Below are 27834 nucleotides of genomic sequence, written 5' to 3' on the forward strand. Positions count from 1 at the left end.
TAGCTATTTTGGATGTCTTAAGAACATAACCTCAGTGCATTTTTGCCGAGGTGGACATGTAAGCATGACTTCGTTTTTCTTCCCCAAAGCTCAGCCTTAAATCACAGCTTTCCTGCCTCTGCTTTGAACTCTAGTTGCAACTTCCTTCAGAGTTTATCATTGCTTTTTCAAGCACTGGTCACAAAGGGACAAAAATAATGAAAGGTGCTCTCCAGGTCTCAACACCCTTTCCACAGATTTCTAACCCAATCTTTAGTTCTTAATTTTGACAACCTGGAGACCTTACATATTGTTAGAGAAATGATTAAATATCTTCCTCTTCTACCAAGGGATAAATTAAGACTAATCATAACTTGGGATCTCCAAAATCAAATTTCTTCTACTTTAGATTCTGCCTTCCAAGCTTCATCCCAAGAAATTAGTGTTCCCATCTGCTTTCAGCGTGAAAGTCAGAGCTACATAGCAAGGTACCCTAGAGCAATATATTTCAACAAAGTTAGTCCAAGCCTCACTTCAGCGATGGCTCTATGATCATTAGTATACAGGATCTGTTCATGACTGAGTCACCCAGCAGAGCAAATCTGATACATAATCAAATGTGGGCACAGAATGACATTTCTATTGCATTAGCCAGAACACATGATTTGGAGTTTATGCTGACTTTAAGCTTAGTATGGAAAGACAGATGGTATCTGATCCAGGGTAAGGTTTCTCAGAATAGCTAATCCATTAATATTTTGGAACAGAAATGAATCAGTGAATTTATACCAGATTACCACTTAGTGCTAGGTGTCTACGACATTTTGATCCAGTACCAAGATCGCTACTTTTTTTATTTACTGTATCACTAAACAACAACAGCTTTCATCAATAAGTTTCTGCACCTCATAATTTTGTGCTGTTTAGTGGAAGGTGAAGTACAGACCTGGATATCTGGTGAAGTGTGCCTCCCCAGTTCAGAGAGACTGTGTTCCAGCAAGGAACTGTAGATGGACCTCAGGTGTAGGCTGCTAATGTTTTCAATGCTCTATAGAAAACACGTGGCGATGGGAAGATAGGAAAAGAGCTGTAAACCCTAAGAAAGGTGAAAAACAAGGCAGCTCAAATATTGGTGTCACATCTGCAATGACAAAACAGCCCTGAAGCACATGAAGAACTATTGTCACTGAAACACACTGATACTCAAGCGTAGTGTTTGCTGCCCATGCTTAAGTGGTACTGACTGTACCGGCTAGGTCAGGCTAATGCTGATTATATGTTCTGCATTGCAAATATAGTGAGACTACCAGGGGAATACAGCAGGTTAGGATAACTTCTCTTTTGTAACAGGGCTGGCAAAGAGCATATTGCAACCTGCAGCTCTTCTTTTCCTTTGCCTTCACTTAAAAGGAAAACTCCACAAATTCTCTCTCTGCACAGGTACATATTCCAGATCTAGATCCATCCATGACTTGCTCGGTGGGACTGCAATCTCGCTTCTTTATCTGAGCTCGCCTCATACACCAATCTCAGTCAAGCAAGGCAGGTAAAAAAAAAAAAAATCAGTCATGAAACTAAAGGAAGGATTATTTGTTGATATAGAGGGCTCCATTAAAAATGAAGCTCATACAAGGGGTAACAGCTTCCTTAGCATTAGTACTGGGTAAGGTAGAAGCAATTTTAAAAACCTTAGGGTATGTCTATTATTTGGTTTGATATTACTGCTCTTTAAGAACCCACACATGCATATGTCCTGCTGAACAGTGAGTTTTCTAATTATTAAAGCAGTGTAAAAAGATCACAGCTTTGAGCATCTCCGCATAGTCCAGCTCTTAAGAAAATTAAGATCTTCTAATCCAGCCATAAAATCCAACTATGAACCACAGAGTTTACAGCAAAACGAACAGGCTATGGCAGCATGTTCTGCATTAGAGGCAGAAGGATGTCAGAGAACGGATTTGTACTGAAGGTAGCTAGTTAGTAAGATTAATGAGTAGAAATCACATCGCATGGTGGTCAGTCTTCAGTAATTTAATTGAAACAGGAACTAATTTCAAGGTGATATAGAAGTCCCTCTGAAGTTTGGCTACAATCTTTTTTCATGGAGTAGAAGTCAACATGTCATCAGGATGTCAAGGAAAAGGAGAAGCAAGTGTTAACAGCATTTAACCTTTGACATATTAATTTGAAATTTCTTGGCTAGAGAAAAGAGTTGAAGAAGTGCAAGGAGGCAATTGTGTCCAATGAATCTTGGTTAGATCAGATGAAACAGGTCTCATCTGGAAACTTCAAGATCATGGAGGGGATTTCCAATACCAAAAAAATGAAGGATAAGGAGCACCCTAAGATGTCATGTCTGTGAGGGAGGCATTCAGAAAGCAGGAAGGAAATCCTGTCACCCACTAATCATCACTCCCAAGTAGGGCTGAGAAATCCAGAATGGAGCCTGGAGAATTGAGGGTGAAATGAAAGGAAGTAATAGCAGACTTGTCTAGGCTCGCAGAGGGTTAAGTAACCATAAAGCACATTTGAACTTCATGGCATTCTCTGCTGCCTGCTTGTCCTTGGCGAGGGGAACTCTTGCAAGATCCTAGCTGCAAGAAACATGCATATCAGGAATGAAAGGGTTTTTTCATCATTGATGCAACTGATTACAGGAAACTGATAGACTTGTGCCTCCCGATAAAAATACTGATCAATAACAATCTCCACAGCTGTCTGGCTGTGCTTGTCTATCCTCTTTCCAAGTAAGTTGTTCTAAAATTATGAACCTGTAACAGTGTACTCCGTACTACAATGGTTGCTGGGACAGAGTAAATGGTCTGCAACTGGTCCATAACTTCAATTTGAAGTTTGATAGTAAAGATGCAGAGTAATCTACCATAAGTTAGGAGAGCTGATATGCTCCAGTGGTCTACTGCTCTAGGAGAGGCAAGTAATGAGTAGATGGAGATGCACATTTGAGGATGGAAAAGCTCTATTACCATTCTTTACAAACACAAGAGACTTTGCAGAGCACAGCTGTCAAAGGTATCACCCAGGGAGAGGGAAAATCCTCAATATAGACAGATCCCAAACAACTTAGGGCTTGCCAGGTCACAACCAACACCCTGAAGCTCAGGGGCTATCAGTATGCAGCTGGAACCAGCTCTCAGTATGAAGCCGTGCTTTGTAAGAGGGCTGCCTCATTCGGCAGTTCTCACTTCAGCCTCTGAATAGTCTCAAGGAGCAGCCCCATGCAGAGAACATTAAAGTAGTCCTGTCTTTTGATAGCTACAACTATCATGACAAGTTGTTTTTATACTAGCTCCCTGGTACATACTTTAAACCCTAACTCCTGTTTTGCTGTGGTTTTGTTTGAGTATTTACTCATGGAGACTGATTAGCCAGCCCCGCTCTAAGCTTAATACTTCTGACTCCAAGTTAAGCAACAGGAATTTACTTTTTCTTTGTTCTCAATCAACCATGACCCCAGATTTTCTTCCTGGATTTAAGTATATGCTTCATTTTTATTGTTTATTACGTCATTCTGACACTTTATGGAACCCCTGTAGTGTACTGTGATATACCTGCAAAAAGGCCAGTGTTAAAGACGCTACGTGAAGAGGAGAGGAAAAAAAAGATTCTCATAAAAACTGTCACCCACAACAGCACGTTTCTATGGTAATACAGGACTGCTTTAGGTTGTTATGGCAACTAAACCTTTAAAAGCAATAGCATAAAACCAAAGCAAAAAAAAAAATCACAAAAATGGAACTTCATCACCGCTTTTCTCAATTTTAGAAGTCATTCTCAGCCCTCCTACCCCCCACAAAGACTAGATTGGGTGTTACAGTGATCAAAACTCTTTAGGAAGAGGAAGAAAACCACTTGGTTTCATGGCAATGGGTGTGCAGAGCCTTCTTACCACTCTCTTTTAGAAACAAGGACTAGAAGTGCTGGTCCACAAGCAGAGCTCTTGCCCCATAGACCAAAACAGATAAAAATGTGATAACAAGTACAGTAGGACTAATTGCTGACTGCAGCCAAGCAGGGATGATATCTGCATTACCCATGTTGCGGGAGGGACAGGCCAAAATTACACTGAATTAAATGCTGGGTTAGCTCCTTAATGCTACTGTGTACTTCATTACTGCCTTGGCAAGTTTTTTCTTACAGTCAGTTGCTGCTGCCAAGGAAATGCAGAAAATTTCCAGGTACATACACTTGCTTCTATATAGCTTCACAGAAATTTACTGTGATATATGACGTTTCTAGCTAATTTCAGACAGGTTTTAAGATAAATAATCTTGACTAACTTGGGATGTGTTGCCACTTCTCCCCTTTCCTATTCTTTCTTTCCTGCTCAGTATCCTGTATATTCACTCCCACTTTCCATCTCCACACTGTATTCTCATTTACCTACCAGTTACGTCCACTTCCTATTATTACTTTTGAAAGAACTATAGGATCATGAGAATGGAACTGACAGTGTGCAAAAATCCTCTTCTAATTCTGCCGAGGTGCCTCAAAACTCGTACCCCAGCAGCGCGTCCCTTTGCTGCCCTGCTTAGGCACTTCAGCCTTGACGCACGTCAGACCTGGCTGAGGTCACCCAACTCTTTTTACTTGTGACCCATATCAGGGGTCTAGACTTGAAAGGAGAGCATATTTAAAGATTGTTCCTCCAACTATTCACATCTTTTTTTAGTTAGCTTATGAAAGAAGCTGTAAGTTCAAAGCAGGAATGTTTATGTAAATCAGGGAATATAGGAGCTAGACTGATGTAAGTCAGCATCATCCTGTTCAGTCCAATGTTTTATAAAGCTAGTTTATACCAGCCGAGATGTGCTCGCTCAGGATCTTAGGACACAAGTGTAACAATATTCAGTAGTATTTCTTAGTAGTATGGGAAAGTGCCTGAATCTCCAAATACTGTAAAAATTGGTGCCAATATGACTCTGAAGCAGGTTGGCAAAAAGCCTGTAGACAGCCCTACAGAATGCCACTTGGCACCTGCAATAATCGTATCCTGAAGCATTCCTGAAGGAATTATTATTACTGTCTATTAAACATAACATGTGCAGGAAGACATGGTAATGCCATGAATTAATGAAGTTCAGGAGATCCTGAGCCAGTTTCAGTAAGTTGCTGTGAGCATAAACTGGCAGACATTTTGTGTTGATGACAGAAGAGTAGCAGCATTGAGTCAGCCAAGGACAACTTTGAGAAAAAAGTACGATGGCTCACTTCACGGTAGGGCTTCGGTCCTGCTTAAACTTACGTGTCTCAGAAGGGCAGAAGCAGTAAGCGTGTGCTAGGTCCGCGGCCCTGGGACGGTTCATGGTCTGGCTTATTTGTCAACAGCACCACTGAATGCTGTAACACCTTCTTTGCTATATACCTCCACCTCTGTTCCCATCAGACAATTCTCTTGGTGTGTCAGAATAGCACTTATTTGACAGCTCCTCCAGTCCTTAAGCAGACAGAAAAAACCACCACATCCCCAAGCACGGACGTAAGTAGCTTCAGGGTTTCCTTTAGTTGTGCCAGTAGTTAATGGCTCTCAAGAAGCTGTTCTGCTGACAAGTTCAGTCCCAGATCCAGAATGAATCCCAGGATGAATCCCAGAACCATGAGGACCAGAAGCAGCTGACACAAGGGCTCATCTTACACACAGGCAGGAACAGCATCAGCTTAGATCTTGAGACCCTTTTAGGGATTCAGGCAGTGCAAAAGGAAACATAAATTGGTCTGAATCTTCAACCAGAAAATGCCGACCGTGCATCTCTTTTACTGACAGGAACTTGCACACCATTTACTGCAGCTATGAATTTTGCACTTCAGGTCCAAAATCTTTTCAGGACCAGCCCTTGTGCAATGGAGGGTGTTACTGATCATCACATTTGACACTTGAGCCCAAACTATGAGTTCCACTGTGACTAAATGCAGGAAATAAAATAAAAATACAGAAAAGTTGTGGAGACACTTGGTCCCTGAGTTTTACTGTATGTTTATCAATCACCTTTTGGTGTGTTTATATATCTGGAAGGGCTGGGACAAAACCCTTTTTATTGTTAGCAGTGTCTCAAAGCACAAAAATTATTTACCTTGAGGAAGGAGTCAGAGGGAGAAAAGCTCCTTCGTTCAATTAAACTGCTTGGCCCATGCTGAATACAAGCTAGAGATTACTGCAAAGAACATGGAGTAGAGCAAGCTTGAGATTTAAGTAAAATACAGACACTTGGGAGACGCAGAGTGAAGTGGGCCATTACAGACATACGTAATTCTTTCTTCTAGCTTGAGGGTTAAAATAAGGGGCTCAAACATCCCTGTTTCTCTAGATTGCTTGGAAAAAGGAAACCTGTGAGGTTTCTGCTATTTCCACAAAATTGGATTATTGATTTCGTTTACCTGTCTAACTTTTAGTTCATGTAACTGTCCCCAGTTTTGCTCATGGTGCATCTGTACACAGCCTTAGTGCAGTTTAAACCAATAAATTGGTTTCATTTTATACACTCTTTTCCCTCTTCCTTCATTGTGAAGAGAGCAATACCATGCACTCATCCTGCTGATGGGACAATCATACCATTGACCTCTGGGCAATACATTCTACCTTCCAGCTTGAGCCTGTGAGACAGATATCGCCTATGCCACTTTACCCTATGCAAATCCATGTGCTGCCAAGGACAGTATTACAGACATAATTTGCAGCATGAAACCAAAAAGGTGAAACCTTGGATGAGAGCTTTGTAATTGGAAATGGGGCCTTAGGTCCTTAAAAATATGGATCGCTAATGCAGAACAACATAGGCTCAGAGAATATGCCTGGTTCAGAGAGGGAGAAAACAGAGTATCAAGTTATTACAATGCATGTCACAGAGAACTGTGAAAAGCATATGTGCTTGATAGATTGCATGTGATTAGAATGAGGGCCTTAGGCACGGAAACCTATCTATTAAATATCATTCTTTCTTTAGTCCTAGTAATATAACTATCAAACCTTAGAGTAAACTTCATTTGTTAGGTGAATGACCCATGTGTCTCATCTGCTTGGTTTTTTCACACATGCAGAGCTGAATCATCATTACACATTATTAATTGGAATGATGGACAGGTTGCCACTCCCTCCATATTCACTGCCTGCTCATGCACGTGCTCTGCTTTACTGTCACCGAGGGAACACGGAGTAACTGGCCAGAGAGATTAGTACATGGACTTAATTTGTGTGCTCCACCCAAGAGAACTGGCAGACATTTGGGGTTGGGGTTTTTTAATAGCCATCTAAAAAAAATACAATTAAACAAGTTGTGAGTTGACGGGGCAGGGGTACTGAATCTATCTGAGAAGGAGCATGTCTGTAACTGCACAAGAAAGTGAAGAGATTGCAGGAGAAAATGATCAACCCCAAACATTTATCGGTGGACAGCAACTCCTGACTGATTTCCCCTTTTGAGTTGGGAGTGAGGGGTTATTATTATTTTCCTCCTCACTTTGTTCCCACCCTCTGTTCTCATAGGTTTTCATTTCAGCACAGCCTACTGGCATCCTGTTCCCAGAAATGCACTCTTCCTCTGGCAAGGGAACCCTCTGGGAGCTGGATTTTCTAGCTTTTGGAAAATCACAGCTTCTGCTACTGAAGGGAGATGGGGATACGCACTTTGCTCCTCTGATGCAGTGCTCTGCCCAGCTTTCTCTCAATAAATATTTGCAAGGCAATTCAAAAAGCTCTAGGTCCATTATCCACAGTTGAAGTACTTAAGATTAATAGAATTAAAGTCTCTTTAAAAAACCCTGAAGAAAGAGCTCAGAGGAGACAGGAACTGGTTTTTGCTTGAACACCGTCTGAGTCATACCATGTTTAGTTTGGGTGTTTGATACATCATAGCATCTAAGCCAAAAAGACAGCTGTAGAATGAGTGGCAGGTTAACAAAGACTGGAGAAAAATAATGCAGAAAAAGCACTAGATTGATGTTGAGAAGGTAGAAAAAAGTCCTCAAAATTGCAGTGTTGCCAACAAGATTTTATTACAAATCTCGTAGTATGTAGTGGGTTTTTATTCTGAGAACTCCACTTGTTGAATCAAAAGATGACAAAAGAAGATCAGCTTTCATTTTTAATTAAAACATTCCTAGCCCCCACCAGAAAAAGCTTGAAAACATGACCAAAGGGTATCCCTTGGAAATGAAACCAGAAAAATAAAGAACGCAAATTTTTTATTTTATTTTACTTCAGTTTAGAATTTCCCCCACCATGAGTTATACCCAATTTCTATGCACTGTTGGCCTTTCACCTCTAAATATTTCTGCCTGGTGGCAGAAACAGACAAAGAACCATTCAGCTAAAAAATAACTACAGATGTTTCAGAAACTGCAGCCATTCCATTTTGGCAGCAATTCATAATCAGAATTTTCTGATTATGTCCCTTGTAACATTAAACCCCATAAACTAGAATATGCACATGCTGATCCATATAATAAACTCTCTTCTCTGGAGCTCATTTACTGAGGTCAACTTTCTTACATACTAGAACACCATAGCAAAGCAAACTGCAATCAGGGGAGGAAAAAAAAGAAAAGGGAAAAAAAAAAGAACTTCAAGCCAGTCAGCTTATACGACAAGAAGTATGGAGATACAGCAGTGTTTTTCCCTAGACCCACACATTCAGTAAGTCCCACCTCTTTGCTTGATCCCTTCCTAATTAAAATCAGCAAAATTAACCTCCAATCACAGTTAGAAACTTGTCTTTTCCAAATATCCTAAATCTTTACTTTTTTTTTGGTTCTTCACCAAGATAAATCAGTGTTCATTCCTGTAGTTTCACACACAGATGACAACGGCAGCATCAAGAGACAGAGGAGCACGACACACCCCAACATTTCTATCAGCTATAGCTAACAAATAGGATTCTTTATCAATGAAGTTTCAAAGCTTTTGCAGCAGAAAAGAAGAAAACACCATGATACAACAATCAGGAATAGAAAATCTTAAGCAGGTAGAGTCTCCACAGGGACCTTTTCAAACAGAAAATGTATTTCATTTGTGGAATAACCCTAAGATGAGCTATGTACTGTAGTCTAACCATTAAACACTTACACAAGTCTTTCAGAAACTAACAGATGTTCCTTTTATGAGCAAAGACAAGTGTCATTCGGCCTTTTTAGACACCTATAAAAATTCAGATAATTTTAAGCTATTTTAATAGCTGCCTGGCAATTTTATTAATACACTCTGCTACAATGTGATCCTGTTTCCTTAACAAAAAGACTGACTCATACCATCAATTTTTACACACACTAAGGTGCACGTTGCTAATGCTTTCCTCTTGATTAGTAAGAAAAGAAAACGTATTGTACTGACCAGAAGGAACAGAAAGATCTCTGCAGGATTTAACACAAACTGTCTCAGCCCACAGAGATCCTGTCTCAAAATGATGTGTGGAAGCTTTAATGATTTACTCAGTGTAAACTGACAGACTGAACTACAGAACCTGCCCAGAATCAATTCTGTGGCTCAAATCCTGGCTGCAGCCATAGGAGACAATGAATTTTAAATTTTAATCTTGGCAACAACTGAATATTTTACATCATCACAAAAAGAGCATACCTATAATAAGTACAATCTTTGCAGAAGAAGAGCCTAGGTCTATGACAGGTATAGTTTATTAAAACCGGGCTTCACTGACAGAGCCAAATTCAGGGAAATTTATACAGCACCTGCTGACTCTGCCTGACTCTCACCAGTGCCATCAGCATCTCACTTTCTGGCACACTAAATTCACACACAAATGAAAAGTTACACATGCATTTGATATTACAAACGTATGCATAATAGTTCTTGTAGGAATATCATTACTAAACCACCTACACAAGATGTTGAATTTCGTGATGGTTCTGATTTTTTTGTTTGTTTGTTTGCTCTTTTTCCTGAAAAAGCTGCAAAAATAGCATGAACCTAGATTGTTACCTCAGGCATTCTGCAGAGCAATATGCCAAAGCACTGACATACTGAGTGTTTGCAAATTTTAAGTTTGGGACTGACTATGTGCCATTCTCCCTTCAGCTGTGGGCATTTGATCCTGCACCAAAATCGCTGTTGACCTTTTCTGGTATTTATGATGTCAGTATGGATTTTTATCATTGTTTGAGCTCCTGACACAAAGCAAACAGCTTCTATAGCATGTTTTTATTCATGCAAAGTATGAATATGGGCATCTCGGTCTTACTATCAAGCTTGCCATTTCTCCTTCTTGGATGCTCAGTTAATGGGGGTAGGTGATTCTGCCCGATTGCCTTCATCAGCTTTCCAGAGAAGACTTATTTGCACAGATGAACACTAATTGTAGCTTATATCCTCTGGATGACTTAATGTACAACTAGAGTTATTTGAAATACACTAGTTACGTACTACCCAGTCTCTATTGTTTAAGGTACTTAAAGTCACCGAGGTGATCAGCTCCAGCCCAGGAGCGTTCCGCAGCGGAGTGGGGAATTGTGGCGTTCGGGCCGGGGGGTTCCTGAGCTGGGGAAACCCCTGAGGAGTGCAGAGACCCCCCGAGAATCGGCAGCTCTCACGAGGGAGAGCGGCTGATGAGGTGTGGGCAGGGCCCTGGTCCTCCTCGGGGACTTCAATCACCCCAATATCTGTTGGAGGGACAACAGCTTCATGTCCGAGTGGAGAGCAGTGCCAAGTGGCGTACCTCAGAGGTCAGTATTAGGACCGGTGCTGTTTGAGATCTTTGTCGGTGACACGGACAGTGGGATTGAGTGCACCCTCAGCAAGTCTGCCGATGACACCATAGTTTGTGGTGCGGTCAACACGCTGGATGCCATCCAGAGGGACCTTCACAGGCTTGAGAGGTGGGCCCATGCAAACCTCATGAAGTTCCAACAAGGCCAAGTGCAAAGCCCTGCACATGCATTGGGGCAATCCCAAGCACAAACACAGGCTGGGTGGAGAACGGATTGAGTGTAGCTCTAAGGAGAAGGACTTGGGGTACTAGTGGATGAAAAACTGAATATGACCCAGCAATGTGTGCTTGCAGCCCAGAAAGCTAACCATATCCTGGACTGCACCAGAAGTATGGCTAGCAGGTTGAAGGAGGTGATTCTGCCCCTCTGCTCTGCTCTTGTGGACCAACCTGCAGTACTGCTTTCAGCTGTGGGGCCCCCAACATAAGAAGGACATGGACCTGTTGGAGTAAGTCCAGAGGAGGGCCACCAAGATGATGAGAGGGCTGGAGCACCTCTCCTATAAAGACAGGCTGAGAGAGTTGGGGTTGTTCAGCCTGGAGAAGAGAAGGCTCTGGGGAGACCTTATCACAGCCTTCCGATGAGGAGAGGCTCTTTAACAGGGAGTGTAGTGACCGGACAAGGGGTAATGGCTTTAAACTGAAGGAGGGTAGATGTAGATTAGATGTAAGGAAGAAGTTCTTTACAGTGAGGGTGGTGAGGCACTGGAAGAGGTCACCCAGAGAGGTTGTGGCTGCCCCATCCCTGGCAGTGTTCAAGGCCAGGTTGGATGGGGCTTTGAGCAACCTGGTCTAGTGGAAGGTGTCCCTGCCCGTGGCAGGGGGGGTTGGAACTAGATGATCTTTAAGGTTCCTTCCAACCCAAACCATTCTATGATTCTATGAAAATATTCATCGTATCAGCTAGCTGGACTAACAAGTAGTAGGACATCACTGTTCAATATAGCCTCTGAGTTACAACATGTGTTTAGAAATACCATTATGTCCTTAGATGTGGCATTCAACTTAACACAGAGTCCCTCAACACTGATCTCAACAGGGATTATTGAGGTCTCATCTGAGGGTCTCAGCTGTGACTCATACATAGCAATTGCCTAAAGGAACCAGGCAGACACAAGAATTGTCACCTGACACTAGGTAAAGACCAAAGACCATCTCTTGCAATTTATAGATACAGCTCCCAGCACAGAGAGACTGTGATCCTGATTGGAACGGCAACCTGTAACACAAATAATTACGACAACGATTGTACTTGGGTCCGAAATATATTCACAATACTGTTTACAATGAATACTCTTGAGAATCTGTATTTAACATACAGTTAAAGTCAAAATCAGAAGTTTGAAAAAAAGAACCCACATTTCAGTACCAAGCATTTGGGTGAGCAAGAATAAAAAACCAATTAGCTGATGTGGCCTTTAAAAGAACTTTAAGATTGATGGCAGAGAGCATAGCTTTGGACTGGTTCTTTTCTCAGAAGAATTCACAAAATTTCTGCAATAAAAGCATATTGGTTACACTAATCCTTGCTGTCTGAAACATTTTGCAGCACTTCATCCAAGAATGCGTATGATCTACAGACCCACTCTTCTGCCCTTAGGCTAGATGCTTTCTCAAGTTTAGAACTGTCAAAATCCAGTGAAAGATGAATAGAAAACATAATCAGTGTCAACCAAGTCACAGAAAACATGCATGACAAGTTATCTTCACCAGACTGGCTGCAGACTCACACCTTTGAAGTCAATATTTTGGAGGTATATATTTGTCCTAGAGAAACAGACTGCTTATCTTTGGGAGAGCAAGAGAGAATAAGGCTAAAGCAGAAACATCCAAATCCCAGCTGAGAAGCTGGTTCTGACTCTTGAAATTTAAGTTACTGGTTCCCAAACACATATTTATGCATAGAGATTGAAGCTTGCATATAAAAGGAATAATAATTATACAACCCCCAGTAACTGCTACGAGAAATTTATAAATGTTACATTGCTTGAGACACTGTTTCAGGCTACCAAAGAGAGGTGTGAATTTCTCCCAGAGCCTAAGGTTGCCACTTGAAAGAAGAGATTTTCAAATAAAATCACGTACGTACAGCCCTTATTTGTGCGCTCAGTTACAGCATAGTTGGGTCACTTATTGTAAGGGCGTATACAATGAGCTTATCAGAAAAGGGCAGAAGAGCAATAATTTACAAAGGAATCCTACTCTTTTTTTTTCATCTATACAGCAAATGTAATAGTAGCTTTACCACCTAAAATATGAAGTTACTATGTAAGGGTCTTTCAGCAGCTCTTAAGATGACTGGAAGAAGAACCTTTGCAGAACAAGGATACTGGGTATTGCAGGTGCTATTTAAAACATACTTTGGGCCTTCTACACAGCAAATTGAACCTGGTTAAACTGCAAGACAATCCTGAATCTGAGTTTCTTCCAAGCGTAGTGTCCTAGAAAAAGGGAATCTGAACTACTGGTCTCTCTTTGTCACTGTCTTTGTTGGGAAGAAAAGTCTTCCTGGGCACAGAAAGAATCGCAGACTCTAGGACCTTCTCTCTCTTCATCTGTGTGGCCGTAATTTGGAAGAGGCTGTGCTGGACTGTCTTATCAGTTATCCTGCAGCAACCCACAGAAGGAAGCTCTTGTCTTTCCTGCACTGATGTGAAAAGTTCTTCTGCTTGTCAAACAACATCCTGGTGCAAGCAGGTTTATAATGGCCACTTCTAGCCAACAGCTGGGTGTTTGAACATTTGTAGGAGAGCCTGTGGGTCTATAGCTGCCCTCCAAGCTGGGGTTGGGTACACTGTCAGGATCCTTTGGAGAGCAGAATTCCCCTTCATAGGGGTTTTATTTCTCTTCTGTTTAAGTAATATTTCAACAATCACACTAGATTGTCCCAAAGAAATCTTCATTAACTTACTTGGGACTTCTGAGGGAGAAACAAGGAGGGGATTAAAACATTAGTTTAAACCCAGAACCTTTAGAGGAATATTTGGGGCTAATGACATGAGACATCCTTTGCATCTTTAGTAATGCTGGCAGGAAAATAAAAAGACACTGAGGACAAATTGAGAATCACTGTATGATTTAAACCAATCTTTTACAAAGCAGTAAAAGACCTGCAGTATCTCTCCAACTTACTTGCCCTTGCTTTCCAGGATGATCCATTTCTGTTGAGTCATAGAATCATAGCATCATTTAGGTTGGAAAAGACCTTTAAGATCATCGAGTCTAACCGTTAACCCAGCACTGCCAAGTCTACCACTAAACCATGTCCCTAAGCACCACATCTACACGTCTTTTAAATACCTCCAGGGATGGTGACTCAACCACATACCTGGGCAGCCTGTTCCAATGCTTGACAACCCTTTCAATGAAGAAATTTTTCCTAATATCCAATCTTGAGCTCCACTGGCACAACTTGAGGCTGCTTCCTCTTATCCTATCGCCTGTTACTTGGGAGAAGAGACTGACACCCACCTCACTACAACCTCCTTTCAGATAGTTGTAGAAAGTGATGAAGTCTCCCCTCACCCTCCTTTTCTCCAGGCTAAACGACCCCAGTTCCCTCAGCTGCTCCTCATAAGACTTGTGCTCCAGACCCGTCACCAGCTTTGTTGCCCTTCTCTGGACACACTCCAGCACCTCATTGTCTTTCTTGTAGTGAGGGGCCCAAAACTGGACATGGTATTTGAAGTGCGGCCTCACCAGTGTTGAGTACAGGGGGACGATCACTGCCCTAGTCCTGCTGGCCACACTATTTCTGATACAGGCCAGGATGCCGTTGGCCTTCTTGGCCACCTGGGCACACTGCCGGCTCATATTCAGACGGCTGTTGACCAACACCCCCAGGTCCTTTTCCATCAGGCAGCTTTCCAGCCACTCTTCCCCAAGCCTGTAGCACTGCATGGGGTTGTTGTGACCCAAGTGCAGGACCCGGCACTTGGCCTTGTTGAACCTCATACAGTTGGCCTCGGCCCATCGATCCAGCCTGTCCAGATCCCTCTGTAAAGCCTTCCTACCCTCAAGCAGACCAACACTCCTGCCCATTTTGGTGTTGTCTGCAAACTTACTGAGGGTGCACTTGATCCCCTCATCCAGATCATTGATAAAGATATTAAACAGAACTGGTCCCAATACTGAACTCCAGGGAGCACCACTTGTGACTGGCCGCCAACTGGATTTAACTCCATTCACTGCAACTCTTTGGGCCCGGCCAGCCAGCCAGTTTTTTTACCCAGCAAAGGGTACACCCATCCAAGCCATGAGCAACCTGTTTCTCCAGGAGAATGCTGTGGGAAACGGTTGTCAAAGGCTTTACTAAAGTCTAGGTAGACAACATCCACAGCCACTCCCTCATCCACTAAGCAGGTCACCTCGTCATAGAAGGAGATCAGGTTAGTCAAACAGGGCCTGCCTTTCATAAACCCATGCTGACTGGGCCTGATCCCCTGGTTATTTTATTTCCAGCAGACATCTGTTAAGTTGAAGTCCCCCAGGAGAACAAGGGCTAGTGATTGTGAGACTTCTCCCACCTGCTTATAGAATATTTCACCTGCCTCTTCATTGTGGTTGGGTGGTCTGTAACAGGCTCCTAACATGGTATCTGCCTTGTTGGCTTTTCCCCTGATTCTTACCCATAAAAACTCAACCCTGTCATCACCATCATCATGCTGATCTTTGCCTAATGGGACTGCACCCTATGATATAGGCTGGAGAACAAGCTTGGGCTTGGACACTTTCATTTCTCTGTCCTCCCCAACATTCAGGATCACTATTTTGGGCGTACGTACCTTCCAAAGTCCTCTCCCACCCTGCTCAACTCCTGGGGCTATGGGATTGTCGCATTAATTCTTTCTTTGTGCATGGCTGTCTGGGACATGAGCAGATGTGGACACTGACCAATTTATTGCCAGGATTAAAAAATTGTGGAGAAGCCAGTGGTCAGCTGGAATTAAAAATATAGACTGGACAACTTACAAAATCACACATTTGGGAGTTGTGATACATATGTTATGAGGGCTGGCAGTAGCACAGGAATTCTGTCTCCATGTGTAAGTTAGAGCTTTTCACAGCTATGATCAGCTGAACAACCTTGCCTAGCTCTATGGAGACTGACTTACACCCACTTTTTTACTTCCAGTAATTATCCTTCTCCATGTTTCCATATTTTCTGTCTGTATTTTTTTCAATCTTGGGCCTGCCTCTGCTCTGTATTCCTTTCTTTACTAGCAGTCTTCACGCTTGGTTTCTTTCCTCAGTAAAAAAAAAGGGAATTCCATTGAAACTGTGGCAGAAAATATAAGCAAGGAGATGATTCCCCTCACTGTCTCAATTCAGATTTTGCTGTCATTGACCATGCAGTGCTCTGTGCCCGAGTTCAGTTTATACACATTTCTTTACCTGCTACATCATGCTAATACACCATGTTCAGTAAAACATTACTATTAAAGGGACAGTAGCACACAACGAGAGAGCACAACAGCACAGCATTACTCCCTGTGCATACATTTATGTAAATGATGGTTGTCAAGGTATATGTTTACATGAAACTCAAGGTTCAGGGTAGGGAAAGGCTCAGTGAAGAGGTTTGAACCATACCTGAAAAGGAAGAAAAACTTGATATTCCTTAAGGAAGCCACTTTGTGAATAGTTCAGTTAAGTAACAAGGTGATTGCTTCTGGCCTGCTGGAGGGACATCAGTGTATCCAGAGAGGGGAAAGGAAGGAAATGCACGGAGAAGCCGAGCACTAGAACCCAGTCCTTGACTGTAGAGCTGAAGATAGTAAGGTCCTGCCCATTAGCTGGGTACTTGCAAAGGCAAAGAGGCCTTGGGGATTTCAGCATGGGATAAGTACAGTAAATGTGCTCTCTTTTCTGTCACTTTTCTAACAGAGTAGTATGCTTTCACTTCTGTAAATAAATACTCCCATTTGCTTAGGCTGACTTTGCTTGAGGTGATTTTAAGAAAGCTGATGATATGCATCAAGGTTACATTTTTACGGGGCTGTAAACCTTCAAACCAGGATACTGGAATGCCTCTGTGCTTACCAGGACTGCAATACATATTCTGAGGGCAAGAGGAGAACAATAGGGCACGTCCCTGACTCTGAAAAGCTGGCAACACTGGAGCCTGGGAGAATTAAATGGTTTTAGCAGTGTGTTAGCCAGGAAAGTGCTCTGGCTTGTGACAGGGTAGTGGGGAACTTTTTTGTGATCATCTCCTTACACAGTCACTCTGAAAGTCTCCTTTCTTGGTCAAACTATCAAGGAAATTTTCAAGGAGCTTTAGGAAGTGGTGATAGGTAGAGAAAACTACTTTAGGTGGATACTTCAAATCCAGAACCCTTTATCAACTCATTAAGAGGAGCAAGCAGTAACTCATTTCTATTCACATGTATAACTGCCCCCTTCATCCTCCTCCCTGGTCCAAGTATGATCCTAACTTCATTCATTTTCAGTGGTAACATGGACAAGTTACACTGAAAGTAGTAATCAGGTTTTATTAATAAAAAGTAATATAAACCAAGTTCTTTCAAGTATTGAATACCAACAGGTACTGGAAGGGTACAACATTACAGCATCCTCGTAATTCTTTATCATCTACTGTATGGTCAAGCCCTCACCTATCGCAAATAATTAGACCAATAAAACAAACTACATAATCGGTGTTGTCAATCATTCTATATGGAACATTGTTGAGGAAAGAGCTCACAAACAGAAGAATTATATTCAAACACCAAAAATCAAAAGAGTGAAAACATTTATCAAATCTCAGATAGCCCTTTTAACACCCGCTGTACTGTTTGCTTTAACATTCTCCCTCCCCCTCAAATAAAGACAGTAAAAAAATCATTAGAATACCTTTGAACTTGTGAAAGACGGCCCATAGCTCAGCAATGTCAGTGGCAAATGTTATGTCTGTGTCGAGGACAATGACTCGCTCAAGATTGGAAGGTAGAGTCTTAGTCAGAACCAACTTCATCAGCCCGTAAATCCCAGAGTAGTGTTTGTTGGGGATCCAAGACACTTCCGACTGACAGGAAATGGGAAGTGGGAAAGAGGAAGAAAAAATAATCTTCATTAGAGAGAGAAACTCTTCCTGACACTAGTTTCTTGTAATAGTAGAAGATGTCTGAGGTGGAAACAGTAATCTAAAATCCTGCTTTTAAATTAACTTCAGAAGCTCTGAAATATGCTCAAGTTTCTGAAAGCTTGGAAAAAAAATTTCTTTGAGGCAACTGCTTTACACAATATAATTAAAATTAGTTGAGCCTTTCCAATGTGGTACAATCCATTCTGAGACATCCAAGTATCCTGATAAAATTGAAATATATTTTTGTCGTGGTTTAACCCCAGCCAGCAACTAAACACTGTGCAGCTGCTCACTCACTTCTCCCCACTCCCAGTGGGATAGGGAGGAGAATCGAAAAAAGAGAAGTAAAACTCATGGGTTGAGAGATGAACATTTTAATAATGAAAATAAAATCAATTATGCTAATAACAATAATAAAATATAATAATAATAATGATAATTGTAATGAAAAGGAATATAATTTAAAAAAAGGGAAAGAAATAAACCCAAAGAGAAGTGATGCACAATCCAAATGCTCACCCCTCAATGAACAATGCCTGAGCAGCGGTCCGTGCCTCCCAGCCAACTCCCCCCAGTTTATATATTGAGTGTGACATTCTATGGTATGGAATAGCTCTTTGGCTAGTTCGGGTCAGCTGCCCTGGCCATGCTCACTCCCAGCTTCTTGTACACCTGCTTCCTGGCAGAGCACGGGAAACTGAAAAATCCTTAACTTGGGATAAGGGCTCCTTAGGAACAACTAGAACATCAGTCTGTTATCAACATTATTCTCACACTAAATCCAAAACACACTGTACCAGCTACTAAGAAGAAAATTAATTCTATCCCAGCTCAAACCAGGATAATTCTTAATCCAAAACTTCAGGTGTATTGTACCTTGCTTACACTTTCAAATGAAAAAAAAACCCTTTTGTGTTTGCCATTTCCAAAATTTTCTGACTCTGAAGTAAAAGTAACAACATAATTTTGTTCCTTTTATTTCTTACAGATTTGGAGATCAGAATTTCAAAAGGCCAGTCATTTGGAACAATGGGCCAGAAAATTTCAAAAAAATTGTTTCTTACAAACTCAATTTTTCCTTAAACCTTACTTCTTTAACTTGTAACTACTGACATCACACAGGCATGCTCAGAAGTGGAGAAAGTGGCAGAACATTTTTAGCCACAATTTTGTTTGTTATATATAGAAGAGGCAAAACCAAACGTTTACATTTCTTCCGTAAGGGCTACACAAAACATTTCTACAGCTTCTAAAATAAACTGGGAGACTAAACCCAATATTTCATCGTGCTACTGGCCTAGGATGTTCCATGAGCTACGTTTAATTTTCTTTCTGAGAGACTCGAGTTCTCAAATATCAAAAGTCACTGCTGAAAGTTGGATATAGAAGTTTTTGAAAAGTTCCTATTGCCCTGTCTGAAACTTCTCTTGTTTAATGTTCTAAAGGGCATGCACTACAATTCCTGGATTTTAAGCTTTCCCCTGAGCCATGCTCCCATTAACTTCAATTAGTATTTTGTCTATAGGGGACCTGAATGAGACAGATTTCAGGATTTGCCCTGGCATGTTATACTTTGGAGAAAGTAGACAGAAACAAAGTGCATTCATAAAGCTGAGAAGATTTATTCTGTTGTTTAACTGTCTCATATCTATTCACTGGCATTGTAAAGTTTATTATGTGAAAAAGCTTTTGCACAGAAGAGCTCATTTCCTCCAAAATCCTTCAAGAAAACCCTCCCATAAGAGAATGGGTTCCTAAACATTATTTGGAAGTTGGAAGAGTGGTCGAAGAAACGCTAATAATAGCTCCTTAGAACGCATTTCTTTTTGAATATAAAGTAACAAGGCCTCTGCTGATGTAAGCTGACCTGCTTGTTTCCCTTTAAAATGGCACATAACTTTCTTCTGTGTTCTCAGGGTTCCTGTACCAGGACAGAACTTTCCCCCACTGCTAAATTCATTAAAAACACTGAGGGTAGTGGAGCAAACCCTCAAAGGGGAAAGGGAGGAAATGCAGTTTATCTTAAAACAACCCCCAGACAGAAAGTGCAAACTGAAGTGTGAAGTTTTGTTTGGTTTTTTTGAAAGCTACCTCATCCTGGCAATCCATTTGTGTGTTCTGTTCTCTGTGCATATAATTCATATGTAATCGCTTGCATATAGGATTTGGCTGGCATTATCTCCCACACATGTCTGTGTATTATTTACTTGTGCTCTCTACAGTATTTGCACTGTAGAATGCCAGAATTAACACAAGCAAGGATTGCTAGGACCCTGGTATAAAACACTATCAAAGAAATTAGAGAGGGAAGTAACACACAGCCTGGTTTAATTTATGAGTCTAAAGAGTCATAATTCTTATTTCATTCTTTCTTTCTTGCTCTCTCTGTAATTTGTATGGTGCTTAGCAGACAAATCTAGTTTCTGTCTCCCAGATATATGCCAATAATAATAAGTCTCTATATAAAAAAGAACCTCACTGCTCCCCAGAAATGTCTTCTATGTATGTAACACAGATAATTTCAAACCCATACCCTCAAAACTCTAGTTATTTGTGGTCCTAGCTCTCCCACACGATGGCCCTAGGAATGGACCATCACATCAAGGTATCAGCAAAGCAGTATTTACCCTGCTTGCCCAAACTCTGCGTATCATTCTGAATCTGCCACTTGATGTCCTTGTGCCAGACCAGCCATGAAGACCAGCTCTCTAGTCATACTGACATGGGAAAAGAATTAAAAGTAATTTTACAGACTTGAGCTTACTTTTATTATTACCCATCCCTACGTTATTAATTTTGGATGGCATGTCCTTCATTTTATTAGTCCAAATGCAATATCGCTCCAGAATAACTCCTAATATGCTTATGCAAATAAGCCTAATAAGGCAGGGATTCAGATGTTGCACGAATAGCCTGAGACAAGCAGGGAAGGTAAAAGTTGGCTGGAAAATTAAGTCACTTTCAAGGAGCCATTACTTTCTTTGCTCTCAGGATTCCCAATATCTAACAGCACTGCCACGTACCACTGCAGAGAGGAGATCCTTGCCTGGTAGTTCCTTTCGATCTGGCACACGGAAGCCAAAAGCCTGCCCTCCTGAAGTCTGATGTCTGAAAGGATTGCTTTTAAAAACGAAAGGAGCAGTCCTTATTCCAAATGGTCCACCACAGCTGGCTAGTACGTGTTTGATTTGAGCATATGTTGAAGCTTGAACTGTCAATCAGTTCAATGTATCTAAAGTTTCCTTCCTCTGATGCAGAATTGACTAAGACATAAACGGGGGTCCTAATTAGTCCCCAGCATAATTTCTTCACAGCTCTGCTATACATTAATAATGTAACTGTCCCAAATTCATGCCAAGGAAAACTCCTTACGCTACACAACAGCACTGTGAAGGCTCACTCTCTCTGGGTATTACATGTAGTCTTACTAAAAGAAATACAAGAACACTATGGTTGAATAGGTCCTTAGTAGTTAAGAAGTGCCAGTTTGAGATAACTAAAGTTGCCTAAGCACAAACTCTTGCAAAATTCTGCAACCTCCAAGCTGTCCACTTTGATATAACTGGTAACATTTAGCCATTTCATTTATCTAAATATAGTCTAAATATTTTCTGTAAGTCCTAATACTTTTTTTTCCTCTAGCATAGTTAAAATGGTCCATATATGGAATGTTTGTGAATTATTTGCTTTACAAGCTAGATCAGAGTTGTCTTCAGAGAACAAATATTCCCAGAAGATACAGCAGGAACAGAAAAAAACCAGAGTTAATAAAAGAGGAAAGTGAAACAAAGTAGTGTGACATACTTTGCCATTTCTATAATTCTCAGTTCAGCAGAAATAGAACACCTTGGATCTCTAGCTCTCAAGATATGGATTTTTGCTCATGAGAAGAGAGTAAAGAAAGACATTTAGCTGGTGCTGACAGTGCCTCTTTTAAGTAAGCTACGTGAAATATTATCTTCTCACTAAAGATCTTCCATCAGAACCCTCTTTACTCTTTCCATAATTGAAGACTGAAAATAGACTAAATTATCTAAATTGTTCCATGTTTCTGGCTATGGATATAGAAATTACATGCCCGTGAGTATGCACGCTGTACACAACTGATCACTCCAGTAAATGCCAGAGAAGCAGGAGCAACAGTTTCCATGTCCAGTGATACTTCACCAGCACCTTGTCTTCCCCAACTATGCTCTGACTATCTCTGGGAAAAGCTGGCTAAACCACAGTGGCTGTACACAGCCTAACTAAGCCTTCTCACAGTTGCTACCACTGTATAAATGTTCATTACAGTGATTTTTTTTTTCCCCCTAAGTATGCTATTTTTTCCCCCACAAACAGGTGATGGGGAAATTTGCCCAGGCTTCCCAGGTGAATACCGACTGCTCTGTAGCTGCAAGTGAAATCTGCACATGGGCAGGTATCTTGAGCCTCTTTGAAAGCGCTAGAGACTTGGTCATGTAGACTTAGCAGAGAGCAAATTTGGAAAACACTACCAACATGTACAGAATGACAGCGGGAACAGTGACCAACAGGAAAGGACAAACAGCTTTATGGGTGCCTGTACCATGTGAGATCACAAGTCCACTGGGCTCAGTAGCCAGCATCTGACAGTGGCTGGTGGCAGCTGCCTACTGAATACAAACCCAGGGAAATTCTACAGCGATACTGCCCCCATATATATTCCCATCCTCTGGCAATTTGCACCAAATTTTGGAACTAGACGTGTTATTTTTTTCGTTAACAGCTTTAGATGGATTTTTCATCTGTCAATTTGGTTGGTTTTTGAAACCCTGTACATTTTTAGCAACCACAACATCCTGCAGCGAAGAGTGCCACAACATATTTACAACTCCTGCTTGTTTGGACCCAGCTATCTACCAATTTAACTTGGGTCACATTTGTTTTCACAGAGCTACCAGAACAGCAAACCCGTTTCCCTCCACTCCCTTCATTGTTTTTGTGGCCCTTGGCTGGACTCCCTGCAGTGTGTCCATGTCTCTCTTGCACTGAGGAGCCCAGAACTGGACCCAGCCCTCCAGGTGTGGCCTCACCAGTGCTGAGCAGAGGGGAAGGATCACCTCCCTTGACCTGCTGGCAACATTCTCCATAATACAGCCAAGGGTACCATTAGCCTTCTTTGTCACGAGGGCACACAGCTGGCTCATGTTCAACCTGCTGTCCACCAGTACCCCCAGGTCCTTTTCTGCCACGCTGCTTTGCAGCTGGATGGCCCTCAGCATGTACTGCTGCATGGGGTAGTTCCCAGGTGCAAGACTTTGCACTTCTCCTTGTTGAACTTCGTAAGGTTCCTGTCAGACCCTCTTGTCTGTTAAATATCATTTTTTTTCCATTTTCTTAAAATAATTCCTCACTGTCCCACAGAACATATAGCACCATAGCACCCCCTGAGCTACAAAAAGTGCTTCCTGTTCAGCGTGGTAAGATGAGGGAAGTTTGGCTGATGAAGTGTTTTCCCTGGCAACATGTCCTTAACCACTTTACACTGCAAAAATGCAACCTTCAATACTGTATTGATTTTCTCACTATATTCACTGCATCTTCCCAGATATGCCTGGAAAAAAATCAATCAAAATAATCTTCAGCTATGACATAATATCCCCATCCCCACTCCAAATAAAAGACACCCTTTCTACTCAGCTGACTTCACAAAAGCACCACTAAGGCCAGTATCTCGCGAGAGCCTGAAGGTCACACTGGTTGATGCACCAGGCTGAGTAACAGCAAGCCCGGAGGCAGAAGGTGCCACTTGCACGCACCCGTCTCAGAGCTGGGCTGATCAATGGGATCAGACAGAACCAGGTCCCACCACCACCCGGACGTAACGGCTGAGGATTCAACGTGGTGGGGAAACGGCCAGCAGCACACAGAAGGAGTCAGAAAAAAGAAAAGGCTGGGGGAAGTTGAAAAGGCAGTCTGTAGGTAATTCTGCCTCCCTAGAGCTTTCATGCCAGGTTTTACTATAAAAAATATCTGGCATCTAGAATATACTGATTGAAATAAAAAGAAACGTGAATCAGGCTTTGTAATGAATGACTTGATGGATTTCCAAAAGTATTCGGCATCTACTTGCTCTCACCAACTTCAGTATAGGCACTATCTTCCTGAAGATTGTATCAGTCGGGTGATAAACTAACTTCAGGATCTTAAAAAAAAAAAGCAAGCCAAGTAAAATAAAACAAAACTACCATGCCACAGCACAATCATAAAGAGTGTTGTAGATCTACACAAATTGTAGCTGAATTGTTCTGAATTGTATCTGACACTGATCTGAAAAGCAGTGCAATCTACATTTACAGCTGGAGGGATCTCTGTGAATGAAGACCAGCCAAATTCTTTGGTAGCTGCTGGCTTCAGGCAGCCCTTACAAATGGCCCAGGCATGGGAAACAGCCCTGGAAATTCTGATGCGTGAATCAGATAGCAATAAAAATTGTTATTTCCTCAGATTAGATAAATAACTTCCTAGACACAGTTGATAACTTGTTTTCACAGCTTTTTCATTACTTTTTAGTGTTTTGCTGCTTCTGTGAACACTAGAAGTAGCAAGATAGTCTATTTTTTTAAAATCATGTGACCTTTATTTAAGACAAAGCTAATAGAACTGCTGGCTTTCATGTCATTTCTAAATTGGAGGAAAATACTGTCACCACTTTAATGACGATCAAATTACTAAGTTTTTTTGCAACACAAAGCATAAAAAGAGGGGGAAAACAAACAGTGTCGTATTGCTGGCACAGGACAGGAACTTTCCTTGATGCACAGTTTTTCTCATCACTGTTTTTTAATTTCACACATAGAGAGATTCATCCGACTGTGAATTTTTGCCATGCCTCTTCCCACATTCATGACAATTGAGTCACAATTCTAGCAGCACTAGCACAGGTCAGGGTTAGTTTCAGGATAATTTTTCCCATTTCACATTGACCATGCCTCACAACATCTAAAGTCTTTGCAGGGACATCTGGCTGACCCCTTTCTCACTCTCTTGCTTCCAGGAAAGCAGTATCAATATCTTGTTGTTGAGATTGGCTTAACTGAATCATTGACAAAGGAAGGCAATAGCAAGTTACCTTTTAAATATGGGTAACATTCATGCCCGTCTTTAGCACACTGTATTTCTTTTTTACGGATAATAATAATAAAAAGAATCAAAAGTGAGAGAGAGACCAATTTCAAGTGACCAAAGAGCTTGGGATGAAGAAGGCGACTGTCACCTGTAATAGTTTCCTCAGGAGGAATGCCGAAAGGAACCTCCTTGCATCTCACTTTCAGAAAATCACTGCCTTTGCTCCATCCTTGTCAGGTATCCAGCAAACATTAACAGAAGAGCCTTATTTAAATGAAAACAGACTCTTATGTTAATGTTTGCTGGATATCTTGTAACTTCAACCTTGAATTTAATTTTTTCCTAGGTGATTCACAGGTTTCGATTATACTGATATCCCCCCCCCACCCCCCCCACCCCCAACAGGTCCTTACTATTTATATGAATGGTTGTCAAGGAAACCAGGAATCCAGCAAAGCTGGGTAACTTTTCTAGATTCTGGTGCCTGAGTATTTAAAGAAATAATAATAATTCACACTGAGAAACAACTGTAAGGAGATGGGAATTTATATATTTTTGCTAAAATTATTTTTCTATTTCTGCTGGCCTTTGCTGCTGTTGTTCTTACTCATCACAGAAGCACTGGTGACTTTAATAGAATTCTGCCTCATCTCTCGCTTTATGAACAGATGATATCTTCCACACATACATGCAACAAGTCTGGATACAAATAGCGGTGAGCAAAAAGGTTGAGACAGAAATGGATGATTATCTGAACCTCTGGGTCCTGGATAATGTAGAGCAAATGCAGAAACCATGGAGCAAGCCACAACTGGAAAGGAAGATTAGGTATTAAAAAGGCAGAACAAACAAAACCTCCCAAATCAGCATACAGTGAAGGAGAATAACTGCAAATTAATTCTCATCTCTGTAGCAAAGTCTGTAACACAGTTTGACTGATGCTGATGCTTGTTTTTCTTTTTTTTTTCTTTCTTTCCAAATCTTTCACCAATACACACATATACACAAAGGGCAGACAAGTGGGAAAAACCTCATTTAAGAATGCTTCTTCAAAACAGCTTCCTTAATAACAAAATTAATTGAGGGTGCCAAGAGTTAAGCCATGCTCCGTGTTTGGAACCAACATGCTTTCATACGGATGAAACGGCAGACTGTTATATAAAGTAAAATGGGTATTTTTTTGTCTCTACCATTTAGGTAACAAGACATTCAGCCATACAGCTTCTTCAGAAAATAAATGGCCAAAAAGTAATTCACCTCCTGGGATCTTTGAGGATTATCTCCCTCCCCTTAGGTCTTTGGCTGGGTTTCCTCCACAAGGTTTCCATTCCTCCCTCCTTGCTTAGCCCCACCAAACTCAAACAGCCAGGTTCCATTTGGCTCTGAGTCCTTTTCTTTACTCTCATTTGAGACATTCTTAATTTTCTCCACTGTTTCTTGCTATCTCTAAAATGCTGAATGCCCTCTTTTGTTTTTCTCTGTTCATTTGTGCAAGATGAGACTGCAGAATAGAAAAGTCTGTGCAGTCTCATTTAGTGCTGTTTCTTGTTCCTTTGGGGCTTTCGGCGTCAACTCCAGCTGTTTTCAGTGTGGCAGTCACGGGTGGAGGACCTACAAGAGTCAGAGCATCCTGGGAGAGGTCAGTGAGAATAAAGCAAACACCAGCCTCCCAGTCCTACCTCTCCAGCAGAGGCAAAAGTGCAAGTCTTCCCTAGAAGATAAGCTTTTTTTTTTTTTTACCTTCCTGTCAGTGAATGAGTGAAAAGAGACACACAAGCTGGACTAGATAAAATGGCAGGAAGCCAGAGCTTTCTGCTAAAAGCTGACTGACAGGTAGATCTGCCTAGAATTTGGCCAGTGGTCAAAAGCAACTCATGGCTGCCCTTCTCACTTCACCTGTATGGAAAGATAAGAAAGATCAATTGCACGGTTTAATTGCTACTGAACTCAATCAACAAGCTCTTTATACTAATCCATCAGGGAAGATACAAATCCATGAAAATATTATCATTGCCAGCTTTTTAATTTTAGTAACTATGCAAATACATGCACGTTAGCTGCAGCCATTATATGTTCTGGCAAATTTCCATGCAGCTCTTGGGGTCAAAGTCCAGAGGCATCCAATCTGTATTTTGCACGAAGTCAGGATATTAAACAGGTGTCATCAAGACGCACTGTCCAGAATGAAAAGCAACACCATCTCCTGCATAAACACGTTATGTTGGATAGACAATAGCCTCAGCTCAGTGACAAAAGTGTACCTGAAGTGGGATTTTTTTCCCTACTGGATTTTGTGCAAGAGTCCTTTTTTTAAGGATGATGAAAGAAGGTAGCAGAACAGTTACAATGACTATTACTAACCAAGTGATGCCTGGCAGGTTACTGCAGTCTAAAACATTAGTTATCATGTGCAAAAAAATCCCCAACCAAACCCCAAAAATGTTGAGAGAAGGACTTCTCACTCTTTTAAGACTGAAAGATCTCATGCAGTTCGTATCCAATACAAAACAGAATGCACTTCAATGCAACAGCCAGAGTTGCAGAAGATGATGATTTGTGGAAAGGATGTGGGAACGCAGCTTCCACCAGACCTCTAACATCCTAGCATGAAGTCAAAACACAGCAAATACAAACAAGAAAGAAGGATTCACTCTTATATTCAGGGCAAAATCACTAGCTACTACCTGGCATCTCAACAGTAAAACCTCCTCTCTCCAGACCTAAACTTTTACTGTTTCTACCTTCAGAGCAAGAGTGGTGAAACTTCAACAGCTGAAAATGCTGCAGCAAGAAAGAGGCCATTAGTGGGTGGAACACACATCCAGCTGGTGGAATAAATGCCATATCCCATAAAGAATTACTAATTCTCTTATTTTCAGCAAAAGTGAAGAATTTGCAGGAAAACAAATCACCCTCTGTCCTGCGGGGTTGGAGGCCAGGTGAGTGGGA

General features: G+C 41.4%; 1 protein-coding gene across 3 annotated transcripts in view; it reads right to left on the minus strand.

Moving 5' to 3' along the window:
- Positions 1 to 27834, minus strand: part of LARGE1 (LARGE xylosyl- and glucuronyltransferase 1) — a 291152-nt gene that overhangs the window by 100500 nt on the left and 162818 nt on the right. For all 3 annotated transcript variants that reach the window (XR_007508668.1, XR_007508669.1, XM_049821626.1), the window contains exon 6: positions 17565 to 17736. Coding sequence is in view for 1 of the 3 variants with exons in the window: in XM_049821626.1 (XP_049677583.1) it covers positions 17565 to 17736 (172 nt within the window). In the remaining 2 variants the exon portion in view is untranslated. The remainder of the gene's footprint in view (positions 1 to 17564; positions 17737 to 27834) is intronic.

Source organism: Accipiter gentilis, chromosome 18, assembly GCF_929443795.1.
Source record: "Accipiter gentilis chromosome 18, bAccGen1.1, whole genome shotgun sequence".
Lineage (NCBI taxonomy): Eukaryota > Metazoa > Chordata > Aves > Accipitriformes > Accipitridae > Astur > Astur gentilis.